This window comes from Podarcis muralis, chromosome 15, assembly GCF_964188315.1.
Source record: "Podarcis muralis chromosome 15, rPodMur119.hap1.1, whole genome shotgun sequence".
NCBI classification, from domain to species: domain Eukaryota; kingdom Metazoa; phylum Chordata; class Lepidosauria; order Squamata; family Lacertidae; genus Podarcis; species Podarcis muralis.
This window is the reverse complement of record NC_135669.1, coordinates 27,739,996-27,765,930: the sequence shown is the minus strand read 5'-3', so window position 1 is coordinate 27,765,930 and position 25,935 is coordinate 27,739,996. Positions and strand designations below refer to the sequence as shown.

The 25,935-nt window shown below is 48.8% G+C and overlaps 1 protein-coding gene across 1 annotated transcript in view; it reads left to right on the top strand.

Moving 5' to 3' along the window:
- ST14 (ST14 transmembrane serine protease matriptase) overlaps nucleotides 1-25,516 on the top strand; it is a 43,080-nt gene extending 17,564 nt beyond the window's left edge. Inside the window, exons 4-19 of the mRNA XM_028707914.2 lie at nucleotides 1,380-1,450; nucleotides 2,074-2,234; nucleotides 3,783-3,818; nucleotides 4,628-4,865; nucleotides 6,361-6,500; nucleotides 7,535-7,632; nucleotides 9,917-10,026; nucleotides 12,362-12,492; nucleotides 12,882-12,986; nucleotides 15,371-15,478; nucleotides 15,634-15,747; nucleotides 17,047-17,169; nucleotides 18,037-18,220; nucleotides 19,683-19,957; nucleotides 21,201-21,340; nucleotides 22,118-25,516. Coding sequence (XP_028563747.2) covers nucleotides 1,380-1,450; nucleotides 2,074-2,234; nucleotides 3,783-3,818; nucleotides 4,628-4,865; nucleotides 6,361-6,500; nucleotides 7,535-7,632; nucleotides 9,917-10,026; nucleotides 12,362-12,492; nucleotides 12,882-12,986; nucleotides 15,371-15,478; nucleotides 15,634-15,747; nucleotides 17,047-17,169; nucleotides 18,037-18,220; nucleotides 19,683-19,957; nucleotides 21,201-21,340; nucleotides 22,118-22,279 — 2,196 coding nt within the window. The 3' untranslated portion in view covers nucleotides 22,280-25,516. The remainder of the gene's footprint in view (nucleotides 1-1,379; nucleotides 1,451-2,073; nucleotides 2,235-3,782; nucleotides 3,819-4,627; nucleotides 4,866-6,360; nucleotides 6,501-7,534; nucleotides 7,633-9,916; nucleotides 10,027-12,361; nucleotides 12,493-12,881; nucleotides 12,987-15,370; nucleotides 15,479-15,633; nucleotides 15,748-17,046; nucleotides 17,170-18,036; nucleotides 18,221-19,682; nucleotides 19,958-21,200; nucleotides 21,341-22,117) is intronic.
- The last annotated feature ends 419 nt before the right edge of the window (nucleotides 25,517-25,935 follow it).

The window sequence follows — 25,935 nt, the reverse complement described above, 5'->3', positions numbered from 1 at the left end:
TAATAATATTTATTATTTATACCCCGCCCATCTGCATGGGCGTCTCTGGTGTGTTGGGCTGGAGACACAGGACTGAACTAAATGACGCCAGCTCCCATCAGCCCCACCCAGCATGGCCAGGGGCCGAGGAGTTAATGTTTGGAGGGCTGCAGGGTTTGCATGCTTCTGGGCTCAAGCGAGGTGAACCCCACCCTCCCTCTTTTCAACCTTAAATCTTACTTCTGTATAAAGGTAAAGGTAAAGGTACCCCTGCCCGTACGGGCCAGTCTTGACAGACTCTAGGGTTGTGTGCCCATCTCACTCAAGAGGCCGGGGGCCAGCGCTGTCCGGAGACACTTCCAGGTCACGTGGCCAGCGTGACATCGCTGCTCTGGCGAGCCAGAGCCGCACACGGAAACACCGTTTACCTTCCCGCTAGTAAGCGGTCCCTATTTATCTACTTGCACCCGGGGGTGCTTTCGAACTGCTAGGTTGGCAGGTGCTGGGACCGAACGACGGGAGCGCACCCCGCCGCGGGGATTCGAACCGCCGACCTTTCGATCGGCAAGCCCTAGGCACTGAGGCTTTTACCCACAGCGCCACCCACGTCCCTTCTGTATACTTCTGTATACATCCTTTCAAACCCAAAGATGGTTCTGGTTTGATGCTTTCTCACTTGAACTGCTTTACTGTGAGACTTACCCAAGAGAAGCTCAATTGACTTAAATGCTCTTATTAAATGTAATAAAGCCACTCCCCGCCATATGCTTTTCCAATCAGTGGATTCCACATTTTGGAATCCGCTGAGATGACGACCCTTGGATTCCTAGAGACAAGCTCAACTTGCAGCCCAAAGCAACTTCCTGGAAGGACAATATTAAAACACCCCGAGAACAGCGCCTCTGCAGCTGTGTATGTCTGTCAGTTGAGGACACTATTCATTATATGTTGTACTGTATATGAAATTCCGAGGGCTAAATACTTAAAGAAACCCCTCAAGTTGATTGCCAGTTTTAGTGACATCAATAGAATCAATTACCTGCTATCTAGCTCAAACAAACCAGTTACGTTTGACATAGCGAAGTTTGCACTAAAAACCTCGCAACTCAGGAAAACCCTAGAGTCTTGCGTCTGGAGTTTCCCGCCATTTCCCTCCATTTATGTATATCTGTGAAGTGTTTTATAATGTTTTAATCATACGTCCTATGATACGTTTTTCAGACCTGTCTGTTTTTGTTTGTTCTGAGCTATAACCTGTATTTGGTTGACCTATAGAATCTTATGACGATGACAAAATGGTTATAGCCAGAAAGTGTAGTTCCCTTCTGATGTCTGAATTTGCTAGTCTTCTACCTGTTCCTTTATTTACACTAAACTGTAACCTCTTTTCTCATCTTTAGCTTATAAACATCTACAAAAATAATCAGGATGTCAGTCCTTTCCACAAGGAAACTCAGATCGTCGCGTTCAGGTGGGTAATGACCATGTTTAGGAAAAATCACTCAGAATTATTGTTTAAATTGTCATTTAAAATAATTTCTAGTAAGGCAGGAAAGAAACCCCAGCTGTGTGGAAAAAACCCGGTGTCTGCAAACAGCGAGATGTGCAAACTCATACTTGCTCTTCCGAACATAGGTTTGCCACAGTAATGGGGCAAAAATCCCTTAAATGATACTCCTTTGCAACATAGCCTCTGTTGTCCTGCAAGTATGTTTGAGAGCCAGGCCTTAAGGAAACCAATATCCACAATACATTATAGCAGAGCTTTCCAAACCTTTCGGACGTGCATCATTTTGTGACATAGTGATTCAGTTTTCCTAGCAAACCGGAGGTCAAACTAACCCCTTTCCAGCCCTGGGAGGAGCGTGGGGAGCGTTTGTGCGACACACCTACACACTGCAGCAGACACACTGACGTGTCGCGATGCACAGTTTGGAAAGCTCTGGATTATAGTGATTGGGGCAGTCAGGGTTGGCCAAGGCTTCCTGCAACCCTTTGGGTCCCTTCTGACTCTACAATTCTGTGATTCTCTTTGCAACCCTGATGGTTTGGTCCAGATTCCTAACCTGCCTCTTTTTCCTCCATTCCGAGCAGCGAGGGCAGCATTATAGCCTACTACTGGTCGGAGTTCAGTGTCCCTAAACAGAATGTGGAAGCACTTGACAGGGCCATGGCCAACATCCAGGCTTCAAATGAGGCGGGGATGAAGCAGAGGGGGAGCTATGAAATGCGAGTTGAGACGGTTGTCGCTTTCCGTAAGTCTCTCTTCTCTTCTCCCCACCTCCTGTTCAGTCAACTCAGCCTTGATTGTGAGAACCCGAGTGTTTCATCCCAGAGGAAATTTCAGCTGCCTATTTGGCTTTGGAAAATGAAAGCCAAACATGTGTGGGGAAGACATAGTGGCTGACTAGGGCTAGATCTGCACGGCTATCAAACAAACGCTCTGAAAACGATCTGCTAAAAACCATTGTAAAGCTCACAATTGAAAAGGTCATTTCAGCCATCTGGTGTCACAGTGTTATAACACATTTATAACGCTGTATTTTGACTAATGTAGCTGAGTCCTTGGGCTGTTATGGGTTGGGGACTCAGCCATTTGGAAGGCCCAATTCACCCATGCCCTAAGTCGTAACATTCTGCAGTTGCTAAGTGGTTAGGAACAGCTTGGAGAACTTTCCCTTTTAAAAGATCAGTTCTCCAAACTTTTCCTAACTGCTCAACATCTGCAAAAAGTTAGGACTCAGGGCAAGGGTTTATTGGGGCTTCCGACAGATTTGGTCAATGGTCAGGTACAAAACGGCCGAGGTGCTTGTGCATTTCAGAGCTTTATCGGGGAACTTTAAGAGGTTTCTTTTATTTAGGGTAAGACACAAAGGCTTTTCTTTTGTTTCAAAAATGTTGTTTTGTTTAAAGGCTACACTAATATAGGTGCCCCATAATACCTGTTCCATGTTTGTAAGAACTCATTCTTTCTGTGTGGTGGCACTCGCACTTTGGAACTCCCTGCCTGTTGATTCAGGCAGGCACCTTTGCAGTCCTCTTTCTGGCGTCTGCTAAAAACGTTCTTCTTTAGACAAGCCTACCCACATGTTAAGAAAGTTGATGTGAGTTTTAATCTGTTTTTAGTCTTATTTTTATTTTAACTCACTTTTCTTATTGATAATGTTATTGTTTTATCTTTTGCTGTAAACCCCTTTGAGGAGGAGGAGTTTTTTTTTAACAATCAAGCAGCGTATACATTTTATGAAATGAGTAAATTTAAATATTGCACCCTTATACTGAGGGGTTCTGGTGGGGGAGAGAGGCCTGGGGCTGGCATATTAAAGGACCAGAAGACATTTGAATTTTCTCTTCAGAATAAGGGATGTAAAGATTGCCTCCCCTACTCCCACTGCCCCCCACCCTGTGCTCCGATTCTGATGGTTATATCTCCGTGCTCCCCGCCAAAAATGTCCTAATTAAAAATGTTCCTGCAATGAAACTTGTTAACTGAGGAACTATAAGAATGTTACTTAATTCATACTTCAGAAGTTTATTTATGGGTGTGCAGTACAGACTGCGGCCTCGGGTGGATTTTTGGGGAGGGAAATCCACGACAATGAAATGAAATACATCTTTTTGGCTGAGTCATGGTGACTCATCCACTTCTACAATCTCACAAAGGACTCTTGCATTGGAGTCCATCAAAGTAGGGGGAGGGATGAGCCAACCTTTGTGTCTCCAGGGAATGCAGACTGGCTGGGTTCTCCCTACAACGGGGCCTGCACAATTAATGTATTTTTCTCTCTCTCTTTAACCCCTAGCTTCTGATCCAGATATCATTAAGGCAAAAAGGGACAGTAAGTACTCTGTTTGGTTTTGTAGCCTTACAAGACTCATTGGGTCGTCTGTACAAGGGGGCCTGTTCCTCCTCTCCGTTTGGGAGAGACAGGAGTGTCCAAGTCTGGGGAACAAGGCTCTGCTAAGTTATGAAGGGCAAACCACCCAGAACAGCCCCTGCAGAGTCCAAATCAGTTTTGTGGCTGGGTTGGTTTTCTCAAGCGAAGCTTCCTAAGATGAATTTGCTTTGGAGACAGAGAAGCCGCTTCTTAATGCCTTGTTCTTGACATTTGGGGGTTTAAGAGGGGCAACAGAGCTGGACAGACTTCAGCCTTGCACGACTGACTCTTACCTATTTTTCCTTGCCCACCCAACCTGGTTTATTTAGCAAGCAAAAATTGGGGAGGGGGGGAAACCAAAAGCATGCCCCAAGCATTGTGAAAATGTCCTCCTCTTAACATGAGGGGAAAGAGTTTAAATTGCGTGCCAAAAAAAATCATGCAGGTTTTAGGAGCGTTTATTTCCCCCTATATGGGACGCGGGTGGCGCTGTGGGTTAAACCACAGAGCCTAGGACTTGCAGATCAGAAGGTCGGCAGTTCAAATCCTCGCGACGGGTGAGCTCCCATTGCTGGGTCCCTGCTCCTGCCAACCTAGCAGTTCAAAAGCACATCAAAGTGCAAGTAGATAAATACTTAGTATCCTGCCCTGTTGGACTCTTTCTTGGGACTTTGTTTGAAATGGACCGCCTGGTCCTTCATTGCTTTTGCATTCTCCCTATTGAGACCCCCTCCTCGTTGTCCTCCCTCCCTCTCTTCCCACCTACTCAGACAGCTGCAGCTATGCCTTGCACGCGAAAGAGGGCGTGGTCACCAGCTTCACCACGCCCGGGTTCCCAAACAGCGCCTACCCGTCCAACGCGCGATGCCTCTGGGTCCTGAGGGCTGACGCCGATTCTGTCATCAGCCTGACCTTCACGACGTTTGACTTGGAGCCCTGCAACGTGGGGAACGACTTTGTCAAGGTGTACAACACGCTGAGCCCCGTCGAAGCCCACGCCCTGGTGAAGTAAGTTGGCTGCCCTTCCCCGTTGAATGAATCCTCTGAAGTGCAGGGGCAGCAAGCATTCGCGGCACGCCTGGAAGGAGGTGGTGGCTCAACCTCTGCTCTTAAAGAGAAGCTCTTTTAAGTTTCAAAGGCTCTTCATGGTACAGAGAGAAGGGCTCATAGCTCAGGAGCAGAGAAGGTACAAGGTTCAAAAGCAGAGCAGTACCAGCCTGGCACCAGCTTGGCTGCAGGAAATGCCCGAAGGAAGGGTACAAGACGCCATCCAACCATCTTGGGGACTCCACTCTGGAGTTGTATAGGGTTCACTCCTTGGCCTTATCTTCTGAAGGCAGCCCTGTTTAGGGAAGTTTTAATGTTTGGTTTTTTATTGTGTTTTTAATATCCTGTTGGAAGCCACCCAGAGTGGCTGGGGAGGCCCATCAATCAATAAGTCAATCAATCAATCTTTATTACGGTCCAGAGACTCAACAAATCTTTACAAAGCAATGCGCAATTCAGACAGCCTACCTCCAGGTTAAACAAGCATTTTGTTCAGACTTAAAGATAGGGATCATTGGTTCTTGCAACCACCGATAAAAACTTTGCCACTGCTAATATTCTAGCGTTTGTCTGGTCGTCCAATAGGAACCTGACATAGTGAGCCTCTGATTTTCCCAGGAAAGGTATCAGTAAGGGTATTATTATTATTATTATTATTATTATTACTACTACTAAAAAGGTAAAGGTACCCCTGCCCATACGGGCCAGTCTTGACAGACTCTAGGGTTGTGCGCCCATCTCACTCAAGAGGCCGGGGGCCAGCGCTGTCCGGAGACACTTCCGGGTCACGTGGCCAGCGTGACATCGCTGCTCTGGCGAGCCAGAGCCGCACACGGAACGCCGTTTACCTTCCCGCTAGTAAGCGGTCCCTATTTATCTACTTGCACCCGGGGGTGCTTTCGAACTGCTAGGTTGGCAGGCGCTGGGACCGAACGACGGGAGCGCACCCCGCAGCGGGGATTTGAACCGCCGACCTTTCAATCGGCAAGCCCTAGGCGCTGAGGCTTTAACCCACAGCGCCACCCGCGTCCCATGTATTATTACTACTACTACTACTATTATTCCGAAGATGTCCCGCAAGGCAGTGGAGGTTTAGAATCAGAGTTTTCCTTTCTCCTTGCAAACAAATTTACAATGCAATGTTCCAATGGCTCGATTAAAATCAGCTAACATTAAAACAGTGGAGTTTTTGGTTTTTTACGCGGCATCCTTCTAATATTTAAAATGCACTAAACCCAGTGTCAAGAGGTTTAGGGGCCAGTCGCAAGGATATGGTATTGTGGTGGGCTTTGGATTCCTTGGGAGCTGTCGTTGCTCATCTCCCGAATGAACTTTGTGGTTCTTAAGCCCACTTCCAATATGGCGGAAGAGGAGCTGCTGCAAAGAGTGGCTGTTGGGTGGTTGACTCTCTTTTCCCTTCCCCTCACCCACCACTTGGTGTTTTCCTCCCTCCCAGGCTGTGTGGCAGCTATGGACCATCCTACAACCTGACCTTTGTCTCCTCTACAAATGTTCTCCTGGTCATGCTGATCACAGATGCCACGGAGCGGTATCCCGGGTTCAAGGCAGAGTTCTTCCAGATGCCAAAGAAGAAAAGTAGGAGCCCTTGGCAGCCACTTCTTGTCTGTCTGTCTGTCTGTCTGTCTATCCATTCATAACATTGTAGAGTTGGAAGGAACCCTAAGGATCCTCTAGTTCAGTGTTTCCCAAACTTGGGTCTCCAGCTGTTTTTGGACTACAACTCCCATCATCCCTTGCTAGCAAGACCAGCGGTCAGGGATGATGGGAACTGTAGTCCAAAAACAGCCGGAGACCCAAGTTTGGGAAACACTGAGCTAGTCCAACCCCCTGCAATGCAGGAATCCCTGCCAAAAAGCAAAGGCCACTTAACGTTCATGAACATATGTGGTCTTTTTCTAACCCAAGGGCCAAATTCCCTTCTGAGAAACTTACCAAGGGCCACATGCTGTTGATGGGAGGGTCAGAGGCAAAAGCAGGCAGAGCAATGAGTGCGAATTTTACCTTTGTGCAGTAGGCTAGTTTCTGCACTCCCACATCTCTCTGTCCTTGAGCAAGAGTCACGCTCTGAGGGCACAGTCCTGCCAGGTGAAAACTCCTGGTGTGTGCAGGGGCAGTGAGGGTTTTGACGTGGGGAAACTTCAGGGGGCCAGATGCAGAAGCCTGGAGGGGCCACATTCTTCTCCCAGGGCCTGATTATGGAAGATTGAGTTATAGCAGAAGAGGAGAAGGTTGGGTTAAAAAGCATCTACGGCCGAAAATCACCTTGTGGGTAATCCATCCTTTTGTAAGAGGGAAGAAGCTGGGGCATACTTTTCCCTTTTTTTGTCTTGGAACAACTGGGCAATAAATAGCATCCCTCTCGCTGCTGCTCTAACGATGCCTTCTAACAAGAATGCGCATGGGGATGAGTCAGAGGACAGATGTGAACAGGTGAGGTGTAATTGGTCTCCCGAGTCCAATCCAGGCCTCAGAGTCCGCCTGGTACCTCTGGAGACCGGCTTACCCTCATTAAGGACATTCTGCCCACGTCTCTCTTCCTGTCGGCTTGTCCTTTCAGCCTCAGAAGTAGGGCTCACTTCCTTTGTTTGCTTCCACCCCGTTTATTCTAGATTGTGGCGCAGATTTGACGGCAATATCCGGAACCTTCTCCTCTCCTTATTACCCAGCCCACTATCCTCCTGGTATGGATTGTGTCTGGAATATAGTGGTAAGAGCGGCTCCTTTCTTACTTGGACCTGACTTAGTTTATCTGCTGCCTTTGCACAGTGAGCTGGGACCAAAGCATCTTGCAACACGCAGCTCTGTGTGTGCATGTGTTGGGCGAAGAAAGCAGTTTGCACGCCGTATCAATAAATTTTGAAAACCACCCAAAACAATTTAGCAAACAGAAGAAGGCTGCATTCCCATGGGCAGCCCATTCTATTACCCCAATGTTTCACTTACTGTTGATTTCCGTGTTATATTTGAGCTCCCATACGACGTAAAAGCCACTTCCGGAAATACTGTGGAATTCAATGCTGTGTTTCCATATTACTGGCTTCCAGTTTGCAAAGCATGTGCTCAAGTTGGCTGCTGTGGGGAAACAAGATTGCAGGAGTTTGTGCACCATTGTCCTGGTCTGTCAGGCTGCTCTTAGGTTCTGGTTGCTCCCTAGAAAGATACATGATAGTGGTTTTTCTTTTTAATCTGGTGCTCTGCTACCAAAGTAGCTTGGGAGTATGTTTCCCAGCACAATTCAAAGTGTTGGTGCTGACTTTTAAAACCCTAAACCAGGCCCTCCAGATGTTTGGAGACTACAGTTCCCATCATCCCTCACCATTGGTCCTGCTAGCTAGGGATCATGGAAGTTGTAGGCCAAAAACATCTGGAGGGCCGAGGTTGAGGAAGCCTGCCCTAAACAGACTCAGCCCAGTATACCTGAAGGAGCATCTCCACCCCCATCGTTCTGCCCGGACACTGAGGTCCAGCTCCGAGGGCCTTCTGGCGGTTCCCTCACTGCGAGAAGTGAGGTTACAAGGAACCAGATAAAGGGCCTTCTTGGTGGTGGCGCCTGCCCTGTAGAACGCCCTCCCATCAGATGTCAAGGAAATAAACAACTACCTGACTTTTAGAAGACATCTGAAGGCAGCCCTGTTTAGGGAAGTTTTTAATGTTTGATGCTTTATTGTATTTTAAATATTTTGTTGGAACTGCCCAGAGTGGCTAGGGAAACCCAGCCAGATGGGCGGGGTATAAATACATTATTATTATTATTATTATTACTATTATGAAGGAAACTAAAAACTAGCTTTGTAAGTGATCACAGAGGTGCAGAGTCGGAAGGGACCCAAAGGGTCATGTAGTCATGATGCCACTGCCTCTTTCCTCAGCTGGATCTAGACACATTTTTTAAAAAGTTACAGGAAAATGTGTTATATTAAATTGAGGCTCATACAACAAAAAATAATATTTAGAATATACTGGACCCCATTACATTTCTTTAAACAGGGGCTATTTAAGGTATCCAACTGCTGGAGATGCAATAGGGACAATGCCTCTCTAAAACATACGTTTTTTCATTGTCCTATATTGAAAGATTTTTGGCAGAAGGTAACTGAAACTATCAGGGACGCGGGTGGCGCTGTGGGTTAAAGCCTCAGCGACTAGGACTTGCCGATCGAAAGGTCGGCGGTTCGAATCCCCACGGCGGGGTGCGCTCCCGTCGCTCGGCCCCAGCACCTGCCAACCTAGCAGTTCGAAAGCACCCCCGGGTGCAAGTAGATAAATAGGGACCGCTTACCAGCGGGAAGGTAAATGGTGTTCCGTGTGCTGCGCTGGCTCGCCAGATGCAGCTTTGTCACGCTGGCCACGTGACCCGGAAGTGTCTCCGGACAGTGCTGGCCCCCGGCCTCTTGAGTGAGATGGGCGCACAACCCCAGAGTCTGTCAAGACTGGCCCGTACGGGCAGGGGTACCTTTACCTTACCTTTTAACTGAAACTATCAACAGAACTGTACAGAACAACCTTAACTTTTATAGAGCAAAATATCCTTTCGAATCATATGTCCCCTCCCCGCAAGGAACCTTTCAAAAGGAAAATATGAGTGGACTCTCCGTGCCCTTACCATAGCAAAGAGACTAATACTGATGAATTGGAAAAATAAAAATGCGACTCCCTTCTACAATTGGATCGAAGACTTATATAAACTCGCAACATATCAACAACTTGCATAATAGCGCAGACTTGCCATGGACAAATTCAACAATATTTGGAATCCGTTCTTACAAATACTGTAATAGGTTCAGATCTGGTGAAGTACAATAACAACCTTGTAAAGTTAAAATAGAAAGAAAAACGTTCTAAAGCTCATAATGAAAAATCCCATAGTCGATTTGGGCTGCTCTACAGCGCCCTCTGGTGTCACATGCTTGTAATGCAGTTACAATGACATAGTTGACTGGGTGTAGCTGAGTCCCTCATCTCTCTTCCCACCACCCACTTCTTGTCCTCAGGTCCCCACGGATAAGAGAGCGAAGGTGCGCTTCAACAACTTCTTCCTTGCCGAGCCTGGCATCCCACTCAATTCCTGCCCCAAAGACTATGTGGAAGTCAACAACGTCAAGTAAGAGAGCTAAGTGCCAAAACTGGGCGTGAGAGAAGGGGTGAAACTAAAATCTGGGATGTGGTCTGCCTGGCTAGGTTTACACAGATGGTGAGAAATAGAGAGGGCAGACAAGAAGGCGATGCCTTTATGGAGAAATGGAGCCTTTATATAATGTTTTGGGGCAAAAAAAAAAGTTAGGATAATGTAAACCCATTTGGAACCCATTTGGTGATATTAATTTATCACATTGGATTTTGGTATGGAAATTCGTTCCGATGTGCTTAGGTCTAGTTTCTGCTTTTGTTTTATTTGGCACCTGTTGTTATACAGTGGTGCCTCGCAAGACGAAATTAATTCGTTCCGCAAGTCTCTTCGTCTTGCGAGTTTTTCGTCTTGCGATGCACGGTTTCCCATAGGAATGCATTGAAAATCAATTAATGCGTTCCTAGGGAAACCGCCTTCAGACCAGGTCCGGGGACAGTCTGTCCCCGGACCTCTTCTGAAGGCTGGGGGGGGGGGGGCTTTTCTTCCCACCCCCAGCATTTTAAAAAACCCCGGGACAGCGGAGGACTTCTCCGCTGTCCGGGGCGATCTTAAAATGCTGGCGGGCGGCATTTTAAAATCGCCCCGGGACAGCGGAGGACTTCTCCGCTGTCCGGGGCGATTTAAAAGCCCCTGGGAAGGCAGGCGGGGGGGACAAAGACTTTTGCCCCCCGCCAGCCTTCAGAAGAGGTCCAGGACCTCTTCTGAAGGCGGGCGGGGGGCGAAAGTCTATGCTCCCCTCTGCCTGCCTTCAAAAGCTGTCCGGGACAGCGGAGAAACACAGCGTGTTTCTCCGCTCTCCCGGGAAGGAAGGCAGGGGGGAGCAAAGACTTTCGCCCCCCGCCTGCCTTCAGAAGGTGTTCCCTCCCTGCCGCCCAGCTTCGGAGCATCGTTCCGAAGCCGGGCGGCGGGGGCAGGTGTTCCCTCCCTGCCGCCCGGCTTCGGAGGAGGTCCGAGGACAGTGGGGAAGACGCGCTGCGCTTCCCCGCTGTCCCGGATATTTCCCTATGGGCTGTCGTCTTGCGAAGCAAGCCCATAGGGAAATTCGTCTTGCGAAGCGCCTCCAAAACGGAAAACCCTTTCGTCTAGCGGGTTTTCCGTCTTGCGATGCGTTCGTCTTGCGAGGTACCACTGTACTTGGTTATGTTATAAATAAGCTCAAGTGTTTTTGTTTATTTTTTAAGTTAGAGCTAACTATTGGATCTGGGGACCCCCCACCCACTGAGGCAGGCTTCCTCAAACTTGGCCCTCCAGCTGTTTTGAGACTACAATTCCCATCATCCCTGACCACTGGTCCTGCTAGCTAGGGATCATGGGAGTTGTAGGCCAAAATAATCTGGAGGGCCGAGTTTGAGGAAGCCTGCACTGAGGCTGTGATTTCTTAGAAGGAGCTGGAATGTGAATCTTGGCAGGAAAGAGACCTGGCTTCCTGCCCAAAGGCATCAGGGTCCCATCCTGGGGCAGGGCAGGATCAAGGTCAGCGTGGCTCAGGGGCGACCACTCCTCCACATGGCCTGGACATCCCCTGGGATGCTGTAGTGGCACCTCTCTTGCCAGCTGCTGCTGCTGGCAGTGGGGCTGGACCAGGTTTGCAGCCTTGAATTGGAAAATATCTGCAGAGTACTGCAGCTCTGAAATAAATGGGCATTAAAGACACCAGTTCCAAAAAGGACTCTTATGAACTGAAAGCAGAGACGTTGTGTGTGCTTTTGTAACCCTGTTTGATAAAAGCAATTAGAAAACCAAACCAAACCAAAATGTACAGTTTTAAAGAGGAATGGCAAACAGTGTATTAAAACAGCTGAAAACGGCAAATCGTTTAACATAAAGAGCACTGCTTTCATTTAAAAAGCCCCAGACGGCATAGCTGTCAGGGATGATGGGAGTCATAGTGAGAGTTGGCAAAGGCATATATACAAATAGGTTTTCAGAAAACCTGACTGTGGTGCTACCACTAAAAAGATCCCGTCTGCTATGCTCTCCATTGAACCTCTAATGGCAACAGGGTGGAAAGCAGAGCATCTGAGGCTGAGCTCAATGCACAGGCAGGCTCAGATGGGACAAGGAGGTTCTGGAGAGAGCCTTAGGTTCCCACACTGTTCAGGGAAACCAGCTCCTTAGTGCAGCAATTCAGTCACTGGGCAGGACTAGTCTTGTATATACTGTATTGTGCAATGGGCTTGCTCTCTTATGGTGGGGAGGAATGGGAAGACCTCCGTCCACCTCAGTGTCTGTGTTTGGAATGATGTTGTCTTAAAAAAAGGACCATCTCTCCTCTCATTGGCTCCTTGCCTCCTTGTGATCTCTTCAGGTACTGCGGCGAGAAGAAGCAATTTGTAATATTGAGCAAAACCAACAAGATTTCCGTCCGTTTCCATTCGGATCTTTCATTGGTAGACAGCGGCTTTTCGGCAGAGTTCATGTCCTACCAAACCAACGACCGTAAGTGGGAATGCTGTGAGGTTGGGGGTGAGGTGCTGGGAGTGGGGTGGGTGGGTCGGATGTGGGGAAGAGACTTAAAGCATTTGGACCTTTTAAACAACGAAGGAGGGCATAGAAGAGGTTCATCGCATGGTGCACTGCTTGGAGGAAGGAGAAAAGAAATGTTATTGACCGCATTCCCTTTGCGCATTCCTTTTCCGGCCTCTTGCATCCAAGGGCGGCCTTAGCAGTTGCAAGGGGAAGAGACTTTTCCCAGGGGAAAGAGACTTCCCGTGGGGCAGACCGAAAACATCCCGTTGAAAAAGGAGGCAGGGAATTAGTACTTTGCACTGTTTGCAAGACTTAACATACCTCTCCTCTCTCCCCTCGCCCCAATTTCTGACTTGCAGCCTGTCCAGGCAAATTTGCCTGCAACACCGGCCGCTGTATCGCCAAGACCCTGCGCTGCGATGGCTACAACGATTGCACGGATGCCAGCGACGAGAAAAACTGCAGTGAGTCCTTCTCCTCTGCTCAGCTCCCTTGAGAGAATTTGGAAATGTGGATATGGAACGGGGCTACGTATGTTTTGTGCCTTGATCACGCATTATAGCGGATCTGGTTTCTGCCACCAAGTGAAAGTGTGCAAATTTGACTATGCCTCATACGGTTTGCAAAACCGTTCCAAGGATGAGCTGTTGGGAATGCCCAAAAAATAAATAAAAATGTTTCTGTATAAAACTCCTGGAAATCCCAATTTCCACACCCCAACCCACCTTCCGACCTAGGAGGTTTTGGCAGGCAATGCCTTCTACATCCTTTGACGCATATGTTTGCCATCATATAGTCTAGAACAGTGTTTCCCAACCGGTGTTCCGCGGCACACTAGTGTGCCGCGAGACGTTGCCTGGTGTGCCGTGGGAGGGAGGCGGGCGAGTCGGGCGGCGAGAGGCGGGGCGGCGGCGGCATCTCCTGCTGGATGCAAATCCAAACATGGCGGGCGCCTCCCTCGCTCCTTTGTAGGCGGACCATCGAGAGAGAAAGAAAAGGAGGCGAAAGAGCGAGAGAAGGCGCCTGCGCGGAAAGAGGAGCGAGCAGTGCGCCTGCGCGCCTCGGCGCCCGAGTGCAGTGAAATTCCGTGAAGAGGGGAGGGGGGGCTGGAAAATAATAATAATAATAATAAATTTTATTTATATCCCGCCCTCCCCAGCCGAAGCCGGGCTCAGGGCGGCTAACAACAGTCAAATAGTCAAAAGAGAGAAAGGAAAGATTTTTCATTTTTTAAAAAAAAAAAAAGGAAGAGGGAAAGAAGAGAAAAAGCGGCAGAAGCTGAGGGGAAGGTTTCCGTGAGGGAGAGAGAGAGAGAAACGCGGGGCTGGCGGGACCCCTCCTCTTCCGCCACGCGTCGCCCGCCACCGCCTCAGAATCTCCTCAGGAGCGGCGGCGGCTGCTCCCCCTCGCCCCCTTCCTCCCCCCAGCCCCCTCCCAAACCCCGGACGAGGGACGCGAGGCGGCGCCGCTGAGAGGACGGGAAGGCCCCCGGTGGCGGGGTCGGCTCGAGCAAGGAGGGGCGAGCGCTAGCCGGCTGGCTCTAGCCCGGCAAGAGGAGGAGGAGGAGGAGGAGGAGCACGCCGTCGCTTCCACAGCGGCCGCCCCACACTCCCCTCCCCGGGCACCGGCGGGGAGAATGACGGAGCTCCAGTCCGCGCTGCTACTGCGGAGACAGCTGGCAGGTCGGTCCGTCCGTCGGTCGGGGCAAAACACACCACAGCGCAGGCAGAGGCAGGCAGGCCCGTCTCTCCCTGCCCCCCCTCGGACCTGGCCGGCCTGGGGTTTGCACCCCAAACATTCATGTCCACCCCAGCTACACAAGCCACACCTTGCTCTCAGTTCGATCTGTCAAATAACTCACTTATCATTCACATAAAGAACCTAGTCTATCCTCAAACGTCAGAATGTACCTCCTCTCTAGCTTCCCCCACTTCATCTAGGCACTGTTCTAGAAACTTGCTCTAACGATGCCTTCTAACAAGCCATGATTCTCAGGGTGGTGAATTCTGTGGCCAGCACCAAACTCAATTGCTGTGGCGAAGGGTAGTTTCCAGACCTTTTGGCACAAAAGATGAATGGCATAGCTTCGCTGAAGGGCAAGTCCTGATCTGCCATAGAAAGAGCATAGAAAGGGCACTGCCTTTCATCTAGGACTTGGGAGACCAGGGTTTGAATCTCCACTCAGCCATGAAGCTCACTGAGTGTGACCTTGTGCCTGTCACTGCCTCTCAGCACAACCTTCCTCACAAGTTCATTTGTGGGGAATTAAATGTGGGGAGGAACCATGTACGCCACCTTGAACTCCTTGGAGGAAAAGGTGGGATAAATATGTGATAAATAACTTAAAAGGCTCCAGAAACCTGTGCCTGTTGAGGAAAAAACCCAAGAGGATTGTCTCCAATGCTGGTCCTGCTCAGAGTAGACCCACTGAAGTCAATGGATTTTTTAAAAAAATAATAATTTCTTTTTAAAAGCAAGCTATACAAAATTCTGCAAAACAGGACCTGAGGACAATCTACATAGTCCATACGCAATTATAGTTTATTGTAAAAACAAAACAAAAAACCAGACATAAAATAACTACTCATGCTCATTGATTTCAATGGGACTACTCTGAGTAGGACAAGCACTAGACCAGCACCAGTCTATTTTTCCTGCTTTTTGCACGCTTCCCTTCATGACTTTTGCAGATTCCAGGTCAGGATCAGTGCCTCTTTGTGGAAGCATTGGGTTCTCCCAAACTCTACTTCAGCCACCCCATATCTGACGCTCTGTGGGGGCCTGTTGCTCTGTAAATCCCCAGGTTGCGCTGCCTCTCTTAACTGCTTCTCTGCCTCCTTCCTCCCAGCTTGCACCGAGAAGCAGTTCAGATGCCGGAACGGTTATTGCAAGCCGAAATTGTGGTTCTGCGACGGCATGGACGACTGCGGGGACGGCAGCGATGAGGCCGAGTGCAGTGAGTGTGGACTGGGAAAGGGGGTCTTGGTCAAAGCGATGTGGGGCTGGGGGGGGTGGGGCTGTCCCCTCCCGCTGCCTCCGATCTGTGTGGGTGCCTTTTTGCTGCTTCTTTTTTTGCAATTTTGACCTGTGGCTTCTCTTTCCGTTGGGCAGAATGTCCGGCAAATAACATCCGGTGCAGCAACGGCAATTGCATCCCAGAGAGCAAGAAATGCGACGGCAAGGATGACTGCGGCGATGGCAGCGACGAGGGGAGCTGTGGCCGTGGTACGACTCTTAGCACCAAGGGGGAGCCGTAGGAAAGCATTGGGTTGGGAGGGTCTGTTGCCCTGTCTGCCCTCTGACAGCCCCCAGATGCCTGCCTTCTCCCTTCCAGCCAGTCCAGGGTGCGAGTCCCTGCCTGCCAGCTTCACTCTTGCCCTTGTAGAACTCGGCAGGGAGGAAAAGGAGGGAGACAAAACTCAAATTAGTTGGCTCTGCCCACCATCAGCTCTGGTGCTCCCCCTACTGTTGGCTTCTTTGCCTTCCACCCTGCCAGTCTCAGGGCACCAGCAACCCCTGCTACGCCAAGGCCCTGAGAACGGGACTTGCAGTCAGTTGCTAGGGACGGCACCGCTGTGGGGTCATGGTTGGAGTGTCAGGCTACGGCCTGGGAGGGAGCAGGGTTCAAATCTCCCCCACTTGGCCATGAAGCTCCCTGGGTGTGGCCTTGGGCCTTTCAACATCTCTCAGCCTAACGTACCTCCCAGGGTTGTTGTGGGGATACAGCGGGGAGGGGGAAAGAACTGTGTACGCCACCTTGAGTCCATCAGAGGAAAAGCTAGTAAATAAATGAAAGGAAAAACCCAGAAAACTGGGGGGAACTCGCTTTGTGAACTTGAATAGTTCAGGTCTGGTTTTAGAATCCAGAGGCAGAGCACAACTTTCCTGCAATTTGAAGAGGGGGTTTCATTGGCAGCAGGGGAGACAGATAGACAACCCCCCCCACCAGTGTCCCAGTATTTGTTCTGGTTTTCTGAAATCTCAGTGCCTTAGCTATGTAGGGGGGGCAGCACTTACCCTTGGAACGCCCTGCCTATTGATATCAAGCAGGTGCCTTCACTGTGCTCTTTCCAGTGCTTGCTAAAAACATTCTTGTTTAAACAAGCCTACCCAGATATGCTTATAAAGTTGACATAGTTTTAATCTGTTCTAGCATTTCAGTGTTTGTATGTTTCAAACTAGGGCTATAAATTTTTCTATCCTTTTGGGGGGGGGGAATCATTTTGAGAGTGTTTAAAAACAAAACAGTCGAGCATTGCATAAATTTTGTGAAACGAATAACAATAGAGACATGCATAGCAGCAAATAGCCTTTCCCCACGAGGATGATGGTTTCCAGGGGCAGGATGTGCAGTAGTCCTGGAGTCCCTCTCCGCTCTGCTCTGAATTTCCCCATCAGGGAGATTCTTACTGGAAGCAAGCAAGATCTTCTATGGATGTGGATTTCTCTGTGCTTAGCTCAGGGAATGCTGCTGTGCTAAATGTTTCCTGGCGCTGAGCCTCCTTGCCTGTGGTTTGCTTGCAGTGGACACCGTCTCCTGCAAAACGTACACCTACAAGTGCCGCAACAACCAGTGCTTGAGCAAGAAGAACCCGGAATGCGATGGGAATAAGGACTGCAGTGATAACTCGGACGAGGACAATTGCAGTGAGTTATGGTTCTAGCTGTCACCTTTTGGGAAGCCGATGACCTGAGATGCACTCTTGCACGGCTAGCAGAGGGTCAGCAGCCCAAGAGCACTTGACCGAAATGTCACTCACGTCACAAACTTAAAAGAGAACAAGAACAATAATTTACTATTTATACCCCGCCCATCTGGTTGGGTTTCCCCAGCCACTCTGGGCAACTCCCAACAGAATATTAAAACCATGATAAAACTTCAAACCTTAAAAACTTCCCTAAACAGGGCTGCCTTCAGATCTCAGGTAGTTGTTTATTTCCTTGACATCAGATGGGAGGGCGTTCCACTACCGAGGTGGCCCTCTGTCTGGTTCCCTGTAATCTCACTTCTTGCAGTGAGGGAACTGCCAGAAGGCCCTCGGAGCTGGACCTCAGTGTCCGGGCTGAATGTTGGGGGTGGAGACGCTCCTTCAGGAGCAACAATAGGCTGCCTTCTAGGGTTGTTGTAACAATATGATAATGCATTTGAAACCTTTTCAAGGGTTCAAGCAGTATATAAATGCTAGGCGTTCCTACTGCAAGCCTCTTTTGCCTGTTTTGCAAATGCATGCAATGACACCCCTCTTTAGCTGCCAGTTAATTTTGCAGAAGCATTTGGAGGCAGGGCTGGGAAACATGTGACCTTCTGAATATTGCTGGGTTACAGCTCCCAACCAGTGTGGCCGATGAGCAGGGATGCTGGGAGTTTTAGTTCAGCAGCACCAGGAAGGGGGCCAAGGACTCTCTGCCCCTTCTTCAAGGATCTAGAAGGAGGAGTGATATGTGATGTTGCTTGGGGATCGCAGGAGGGCAAATTTACTCATGCATTGGTGTTCTGACTCTTGCTCCTTCCAGACTGTGGCAAGCGCTTCTACAGCAAGCAGTCCCGGATTGTCGGTGGGGAGGACTCCGACGAGGGCGAGTGGCCGTGGCAGGTCAGCTTCCACACCAAGGACACCGGTCACTTCTGCGGGGCCACCTTAATATCTCAGAATTGGGTGGTGTCTGCAGCGCATTGCTTCCAGGATGACTGGAGGAGGTGGGTAGAGATCTAGGATTTCTCCAGTAATGGACTGGCTTATGTTCTGCATATACGCTTGAACCTGAGCGTGAGGCTTCTGGGTTCATTGAACAGTGTGCTGGGAGTTCATTGAGTCCAGTGGAGCATGGGATGGTGGCGTTTGAAGGTTTTGTCTCTGTTCAGACCTGATTTTGCATAAACCAGAACAGGAGCTGTCTTGCGCCCAAGATCGGGGGGGGGGGGAGCGTGCATTGAGGCACATGTGCTGTTATGAGTGTGACACGACGCCATGCGCCTGGTGCATGTTGCGCATGTGTGATGTCATGCACATTTTGCTCTCCTGATGCTGGGAGGAGGCGGAGCATGGAGCTCAGCGCAGCTTCCTCTTTCACGCTCAGGAGAAGCCAGCCACCGAAGCACACTGCCCCACATCCTCTGCCCCTTCAACATCAAGGGGGCCCAGCCTCCTGCTAGCACATACTGAGGGGGCTGAAGACACCTGCACTCTAGGAACTGGCAAGCCTGAACCAGAACAAACTGACGCAGGAGATTGTCTGGTTCCAGTTTCTCCTCCATCGTGGGCTTTGCAAATAATTTTGGGAAGCTACCATTCTCTTAAGACAAAGCTTCTTCTGCAATGCATCACGGGTGCATCTTATGCAAGGGTTCGGTTCGAAGGGTTCAGCATAGACACGAAAATCATGTATACCCAAATAATTGGAGCCCCCCCACACCCCCGCAATGGATAGAGGGGGAGAGAGAATTCTCAGCACACCAAGAATCCCTGTGCTGAGGGGACCTCGTCCAGCAAGCAAGGCGAAGAGCTGCTAAGCTCTTTTCGCACTTGGCAACCCAAGCAGACCCAGCATAGATAGAGCTTCTAAGCTCTCCGCCTTCCTTGGATCAAATTTCTGCGACTTCAACCAGCCGGGTATAGTTGAAGTCGCACAAGTTAATGGCATGCAAGATGAGATTGTGCTTTACCAGACTGACTATACATTTTACCATTGGCATTGTAGGAATTACCAAAAGGCCATAGGTGAGGTGCTAGGGCATGGGTAGGCAAACTAAGACCGGGAGCTGGATCTGGCCCAATCGCCTTCTCAATCCGGCCCACGCGTGTTTTTACATGAGTAGAATGTGTCCTTTTATTTAAAATGCATCTCTGGGCTATTTGTCGGGCGGAGGAATTCGTCCATTTTCCCCCCTTCACAATATAATCTGACCCCCCACAAGGTTTGTGGGACAGTGGACCGGCTCCCTGCTGAAAAAGTTTGCTGACCCCTATGCTAGGGATACTTTAGATGAGTTTTAGTGCTGCTTGCCAACCTTTTTGGGCCAGTGGGCACATTGGGGGGGGGCATGGGCAGCAGTCCAAAAATGACTTTCCTTGGGTGCTGCAGGGTGCATGGCGTAATGGCTACCCCCTCTAAGAGAACAGAGCATCCTCTGATCTTCTTACCTGCCCATTCCTCCGCAGGCATTTGGACCACAGGACGATAACAGCCTACATGGGGCTTCTCGACCAGGGGGACAGGAGCAACAGCAACGTTCAGCAGCGGGGCCTGAAGAGGGTCATCCGCCACCTGTATTTCAATGACGCCAGCTACGACAACGACATTGCTGTGGCAGAGCTGTCCAGCCCGGTCGAGTTCAACAAATACATCCAGCCTATCTGCCTGCCTGATGTCACCCATGACTTCCCCGTTGGCAAATCCCTCTGGGTGACGGGATGGGGAGCCACTCAAGAATCAGGTGAGTTGGGTGGGGATGTGAAGGGGGCGTCCTAGGCCTTTGTTCTAGACTCTTGGTGCCCTACAGTTAATAATAATAATAATTTATTATTTATACCCCGCCCCTCTGGCTGGGTTTCCCCAGCCACTCTGGGCAGCTTCCAACAAAACACTAAAATACAATAATCTATTAAACATTAAAAGCTTCCCTAAACAGGGCTGCCTTTAGATGGCTTCTAAAAGTTTGATAGTTATTTTTCTCTTTGACATCTGGTGGGAGGGCATTCCACATTGCGGGTGCCACTACCGAGAAGGCCCTCTGCCTGGTTCTGTGATTCCAACTCAGAGGCGGTGACGAGGGGAGTAAAACAAGGGCAGATCTGCAGTTTGGTGGAAGGAGGCAACATTTAAAATATATATCACAAAGATAAAACGAGAGAGTCGTCTCTGAATCCACCACAGGACTTTATCAAGAGTGTATATGCTAAAATGATGACAATCTGTTGTCTGTCCTAATTGTTCTTTTTCTTTTTTATTTCTTATGTAAATTGTCTTGCAATAAAAAGTTTTATATGTAAAAAAGGACAATCTTAACAAGCACAAAACGATAACCTCCGTCGCTTGGACTGTTGTCCACTAATGAAAATATATATTGTGTCAGCATTAGTACTGGTCTTGCAGGGTTTATGTAAAGACAGGAGGAAGAAGAATTAAAATATGTGTTTCGTGCATGCCAAACTATGCTGTGGACCAGAGTTCCCCCCACACTTGGGTCTGCAGCTGTTTTCGGACTACAGTTCCCATCATCTCTGACCACTGGTCTTTGCTAGCTAGGGGTGATGGGAGTTGTAGTCCAACTGGAGACCCACGTTTGGGAGACCCTGCTGGAGACCATAGGCACCATTTCGCTGTATGCCTCATTGTTTGTATAATCTTATAAAGTTGCACCAGACGACATAAAAGTTATCGTAGGCAGCATTTTGCATTAAAGGGAGCAGCAGCTTCTGAGTTCTTCTACCCTGATGCAACTAGAGGGCTGGAACCAATGGCATCTCTTAAGGCATTTAAGAGTTTTTGTGGGGGTTGTGCATCTGGGGGACTTGTAATTGGAGAATCCATTGCACTCTTAGCAGGGCTGGTATGTATGTATGTGTGTATTGATTGATTGATTGATTGATTGATTGATTGCTTAAAAGAGCATCCTGAATAAACTATATCCCTACTCCCATGCAACTCCTCTGTAACTCCTCTGTGGTCCTCTGCAGGGAACGGTGCCAGCATCTTGCAGAAGCTTGAAATCCGTGTGATCAACCAGACCGTGTGCAGGTCCCTGATGGTGCCCAATGACGTGACAGACCGCATGATGTGTGTCGGGGTCCTCACAGGCGGGAAAGATGCCTGTCAGGTAGGAATTGTCCACAGGGAGAGTGTGGGGAGCCATGGCTGTGGAGAGCTCAGAATGCAGCCCTACCGACTTCTTACTTACTTCATTAACTAATCGAGGGGGGTTGCAGTGACTCGACAAAACAAAATGCAGCACAGGAAGGCCATAGAAAACCAGAAAAGCTTAAAAACAGGGGCAACACAAAACATGCAGTGTGCTGCACTAGCAACATATTAGCTAGCCAGTGTGGTGTAGTGGTTAAGATAGACTCGTAATCTGGTGAACCGGGTTTGTGTCTCTGCTCTTCCATATGCAGCTGCTGGGTGACCTTGGGCTAGTCACACTTCTCTGAAGTCTTTCAGCCTCACTCACCTCACAGAGTGTTTGTTGTGGGGGAGGAGGGAAAGGAGAGTGTTAGCTGCTTTGAGACTCCTTAGGGTAGTGATAAAGCGGGATATCAAATCCAAATCCGAACTCTTCTTAATAAGAAGAACTGCACTATGATATCAGTGCATCTACTCTTGAGTAGAACTTGGTTGTCTGCAGCCCACGGGCTCTGCTGTTTGCGGTGACGCTCCGGCATCATTGCCTCACCTTGCAATCCCAGCTTCTTCCCTTGGAGGTGCCCAAACCCAACTGAAGGGCACGGGAACCCCACCAGAACCACAGTGCACCAGGGAGGCCATTTGGTGGAAATGCTGGTCTCTCCTGAGAATGAAACGGCTCCTTGGACTGGTGGACACAGGGTCACGAAAACAGGTCCCCTTTCTGAGCATGTGTGTTCTTGTCTCTTTGCAGGGAGACTCCGGTGGGCCGCTGGTCAGCTTGGAGGCCAACAACACATTGTTCCTGGCTGGCGTGGTCAGCTGGGGGGAAGGCTGTGCCCAGAGGAACAAGCCGGGAATGTACACTCGTGTTTCGGCGCTGCGGACCTGGATCAAAGAGCAAACCGGCGTGTAGGCGGCTGCGGCGACTGGGACGGTTCATACAACTCTCCCTTCTTCTATCTCTGGGTCTATCAAGCTTGCAGCTGAAGACATTCCCCTGTGATAGGAAGGGGGTTCTGCAAATCTTGTTCGCTCCTCTAATTCCTTCTCGGTTTTTCCCCCTCCGAAAATGAAACCAGCGACACTCCTGGATTCATTGTATGCGGCCAATTAGATGGGCAGTTGCTCCTTTGAGAGCGCTCCTCTGCTGCTCATGTTCTCTGTCTCCAGAGACTTTCTGAAATAAGTTCAATGTGAACCTGCTTTAAATCTGCAAGGGAGCTGGTACCTCCTGTGCAGGCCGCCTGAGGCAGGGGCCCGGTAGGTGCGGTACCCCTAAATGACCACTAGTTGGCAGCATGAGGGCCAAGTAGCCTTAAGTGAACACCAAGTGGCCACTTTTGTGTGTGTGTGTGTGTGTGTGTGTGAGAGAGAGAGAGAGAGAGAGAGAGGATGAACTGATGCATTTTTCTGTGTTTTTAGGACTCATCTGGTCTGCTGTAGCATGTGTGATGTCTTCTATTTTCTCTTCTCCCCCTCCCTTCCAACCCCCCCCCCCCAGGATTCCCCATATGAATAGGATAGTTCCCAGAACGTTGTTTGTTTTTCAAAGCAGCTCATAGATCGGAGAGGTTGCCTGTCTTCTGTGTTCTTTTCCCAGACTGCAAACACACAGAGATATTAATATTGATGGAAATGCCTTGGCTAATAGGATCAAATCTGCTATTGCATCCTGGTATTGTGTCACCTCCCCCGAAAAGGTGTGCTAGATATTACAGCATTAAATGCAGAGTTAACTGCAAAGTTCTGCAGTTATAAAGGTAACCAGGTTATAAACGGGTGCTCTTGCCTCCATCCAGCCCTTTCCCATCTGCCAAGTTTTAATTTCCTTGTTGCAGCAGGTTTTCTATCCAGGCAGGCTGCCCCTGAAGCTCCATCGCAGGTCCCATAAAATGTATTTAGGGGGTTAGGATTAGGGTTAGGTTATCCAGCATCTGCCCCATTAGACTTTGCCTACCTGGGGCACACCTTAGACTTCATTCCCCGCCTCCCTTCCTTGAGCTCATTGTGACTCTTTCCTCACCTGGGATAATGGCTCTGGCTGCAGATGTCTCTGCCCATGGGCTAGTTAAAAGGTGTATATCCTGGGGTCAGTACTATATTTCCCCAACATCTTGCAATACTGTTGCTTCTCCTTGCAAGTTTATGTAACTGACACCGCCTTGACTTCTACCTTGTCTAAACCTGCACTGATGACTTTGACGCAGAAAGCCTAAAAGGAAAGATGAGGCTCTTGGGCTCCTACAGAAGACCTGTTGGAACACCTGTGGCCTGTGCACACCTAAGCGGCTTCAGGATTTCACTTTCTTGGGCAGCGATAGCTCCAAAAATATCATAAGGGGAATCCTCTCTTGCAAAGTAGTTGCTTTTGCAAAGGTTAAAGACATCTGTGTTCCAACTGAGGGTACAGGTGTTGAGAGCGAATAGAAAGGATTCTCAGACCTCAATATTGAAGATACAGGCTTTTTTAAGAACCGAGGGGCATTGTAGCTGTGTCTCAGAATCCTGTATCTCCCCTTGAGCAAGGAGGATTCTAAACTAGGCGGGAAGAACAAAACAACATGCAGCGACTTCCAGGTGTCCTGATCCAGCACTGCTGGATCCCAAGAATGGCCTTCTGGGACTTGTAGTCTCCCTCCACTGGGTTATTCTCAAGGATCCAGCTGGTGTAATACACTCAGATACTATAGTTTTGTGGGGAAGCTGTGGCCTTCCAGATGTTGTTGAAGGACTCCAACTCAGCTCCAGCAGGGCCAGTGGTCAGGGATGATGGCAGTTGATCCATCAGCACCCCAAAGAGACATACCTTCTCCACATCTGCCTTAGGAGAACATTCTGGGTCTGGGTTTTGTGAAGGGGGGAGGGTACTGGCTTCACTTTTCAGTTCACCCCCCCTCCTCTGTTTTCCTTTTAAAATAGGGTAGATGTCGGTAGAGCCATAGAGTGTGTGCAAAAGTGAGAGAGAGAACCCATTTGTATGTGTGCATGAATGAGATTTTTCTGGCCCGTTACGGGTCAGATTGGCATTGCCAATATGTGCCTTAATTGTATATCCTTGTTTAATGTATGGATCTCGGCATGTGATGCTGAAGTTTTGTTTCTGTTTTCGGTGTCAGTGGTGGGTGACTATAGGGGGTCCCTTTTTCTGTCTGGGGGTGCTGTATAGGAATGCAGAGGACACCTTTTAACACGGTGGAACCCCTGATTGCGTAGCAGCAGTACAGAACAAAGGTTGCTGGTGAGCATACTGGGGGAGCAGGCCATGTGCCCTGCACATTTAAAGCAGCGTATTTCCACTTTGAACATTCATGGCTGCCCGCAAAGAATCCTGGGAGCTGTAGTTTGTTAAGGGGGCAGCAAGGTGTTTGGAGACCCCTTGTTCTCCCTTCAGAGCTACATCCCTCTGGGAATTCCAGCTCTGTGAGGGGATAACAGCTCCACCCCCTGAACAAATGGCAGTTCCCAATTTTTATGGGCAAGAAGCCATGACTGTTTAAAGTGGTACATAGTTCCTTGAATGTATGGGGCAGGTGGGGCCTTGGGTAATAAGCACACCAAAGTAGAGATGGATACGGGGAGGGGAATATGGAGGACGCTATAGGGAGAGACCCTTTCTCTAGACTCCTTAGGCAGAGTTCCTGTTTTTTGTGCCTAATTGTGTTTTTGTTTTTATAACGATAAAATGTTTTCTTTATGAACCTCTGCTACACTTGCTCCAGATATCTGCTATTTCCCTCGTTGTTGGTCTAGTTTATAGATGTGAAAAAAAATAAGCAGGGAACAAAAAAGAAGTAGTTTTCTAAAACAGGAAAAGTGTCTATTTGCATTTTCAAAAGGGTATTTAAGAATCTAGGAAATGCGCCAGTGATTTCCATTTTTGCAAAATGAAGCCACAAGAAGGGACAGATAAGGGGACCCCCCCCAATAATTTATCTTTTTTATTTTTTTTAAAGAAAATGTTGCAAAATTATTTTTAAATGAGTTGACTTTCAACTTTCTGTTGTTTATGTATATATTGTACCTTTTAAAAAGAAAATAACACTGTAAATACATCTAAATGGAAACCCATTTTTGCTGTTGAAGGTCTGAACTGAGATTGTTATGTCTGGTGATTTTTAATCTGCATTAAAACCGATTCTTTTGTACAGAATGTTAGTCTCGTTTGATAACATTGAAAGGTGCTGAACTGTTTGTAACAAAAATGATCTCAATACGTTGTCCTTTCCTTTCCTTTTTTTTAAAGCAGAACTTTTGTTTGTGTGAGAATGGGAATCAGGTGGGAGAGAAACCTCAAAGCTCATTTACATCAACCCCCTGATATAATTTAGGGACCTATATTTGTTGACCATGCTGGTTTGTCACTGTGAGGACGGAGTGCTGGACCAGGTGGGGATTTGGCCTGATCCAGCAGGCTATTTTTATGATCATACAGTAGTACCTCGGGTTAAGTACTTAATTTGTTCCGGAGGTCTGTCCTTAACCTGAAACTGTTCTTAACTTGAAGCACCACTTTAGCTAATGGGGCCTCCCGCTGCTGCCGTGCCGCCGGAGCACGATTTCTGTTCTCAT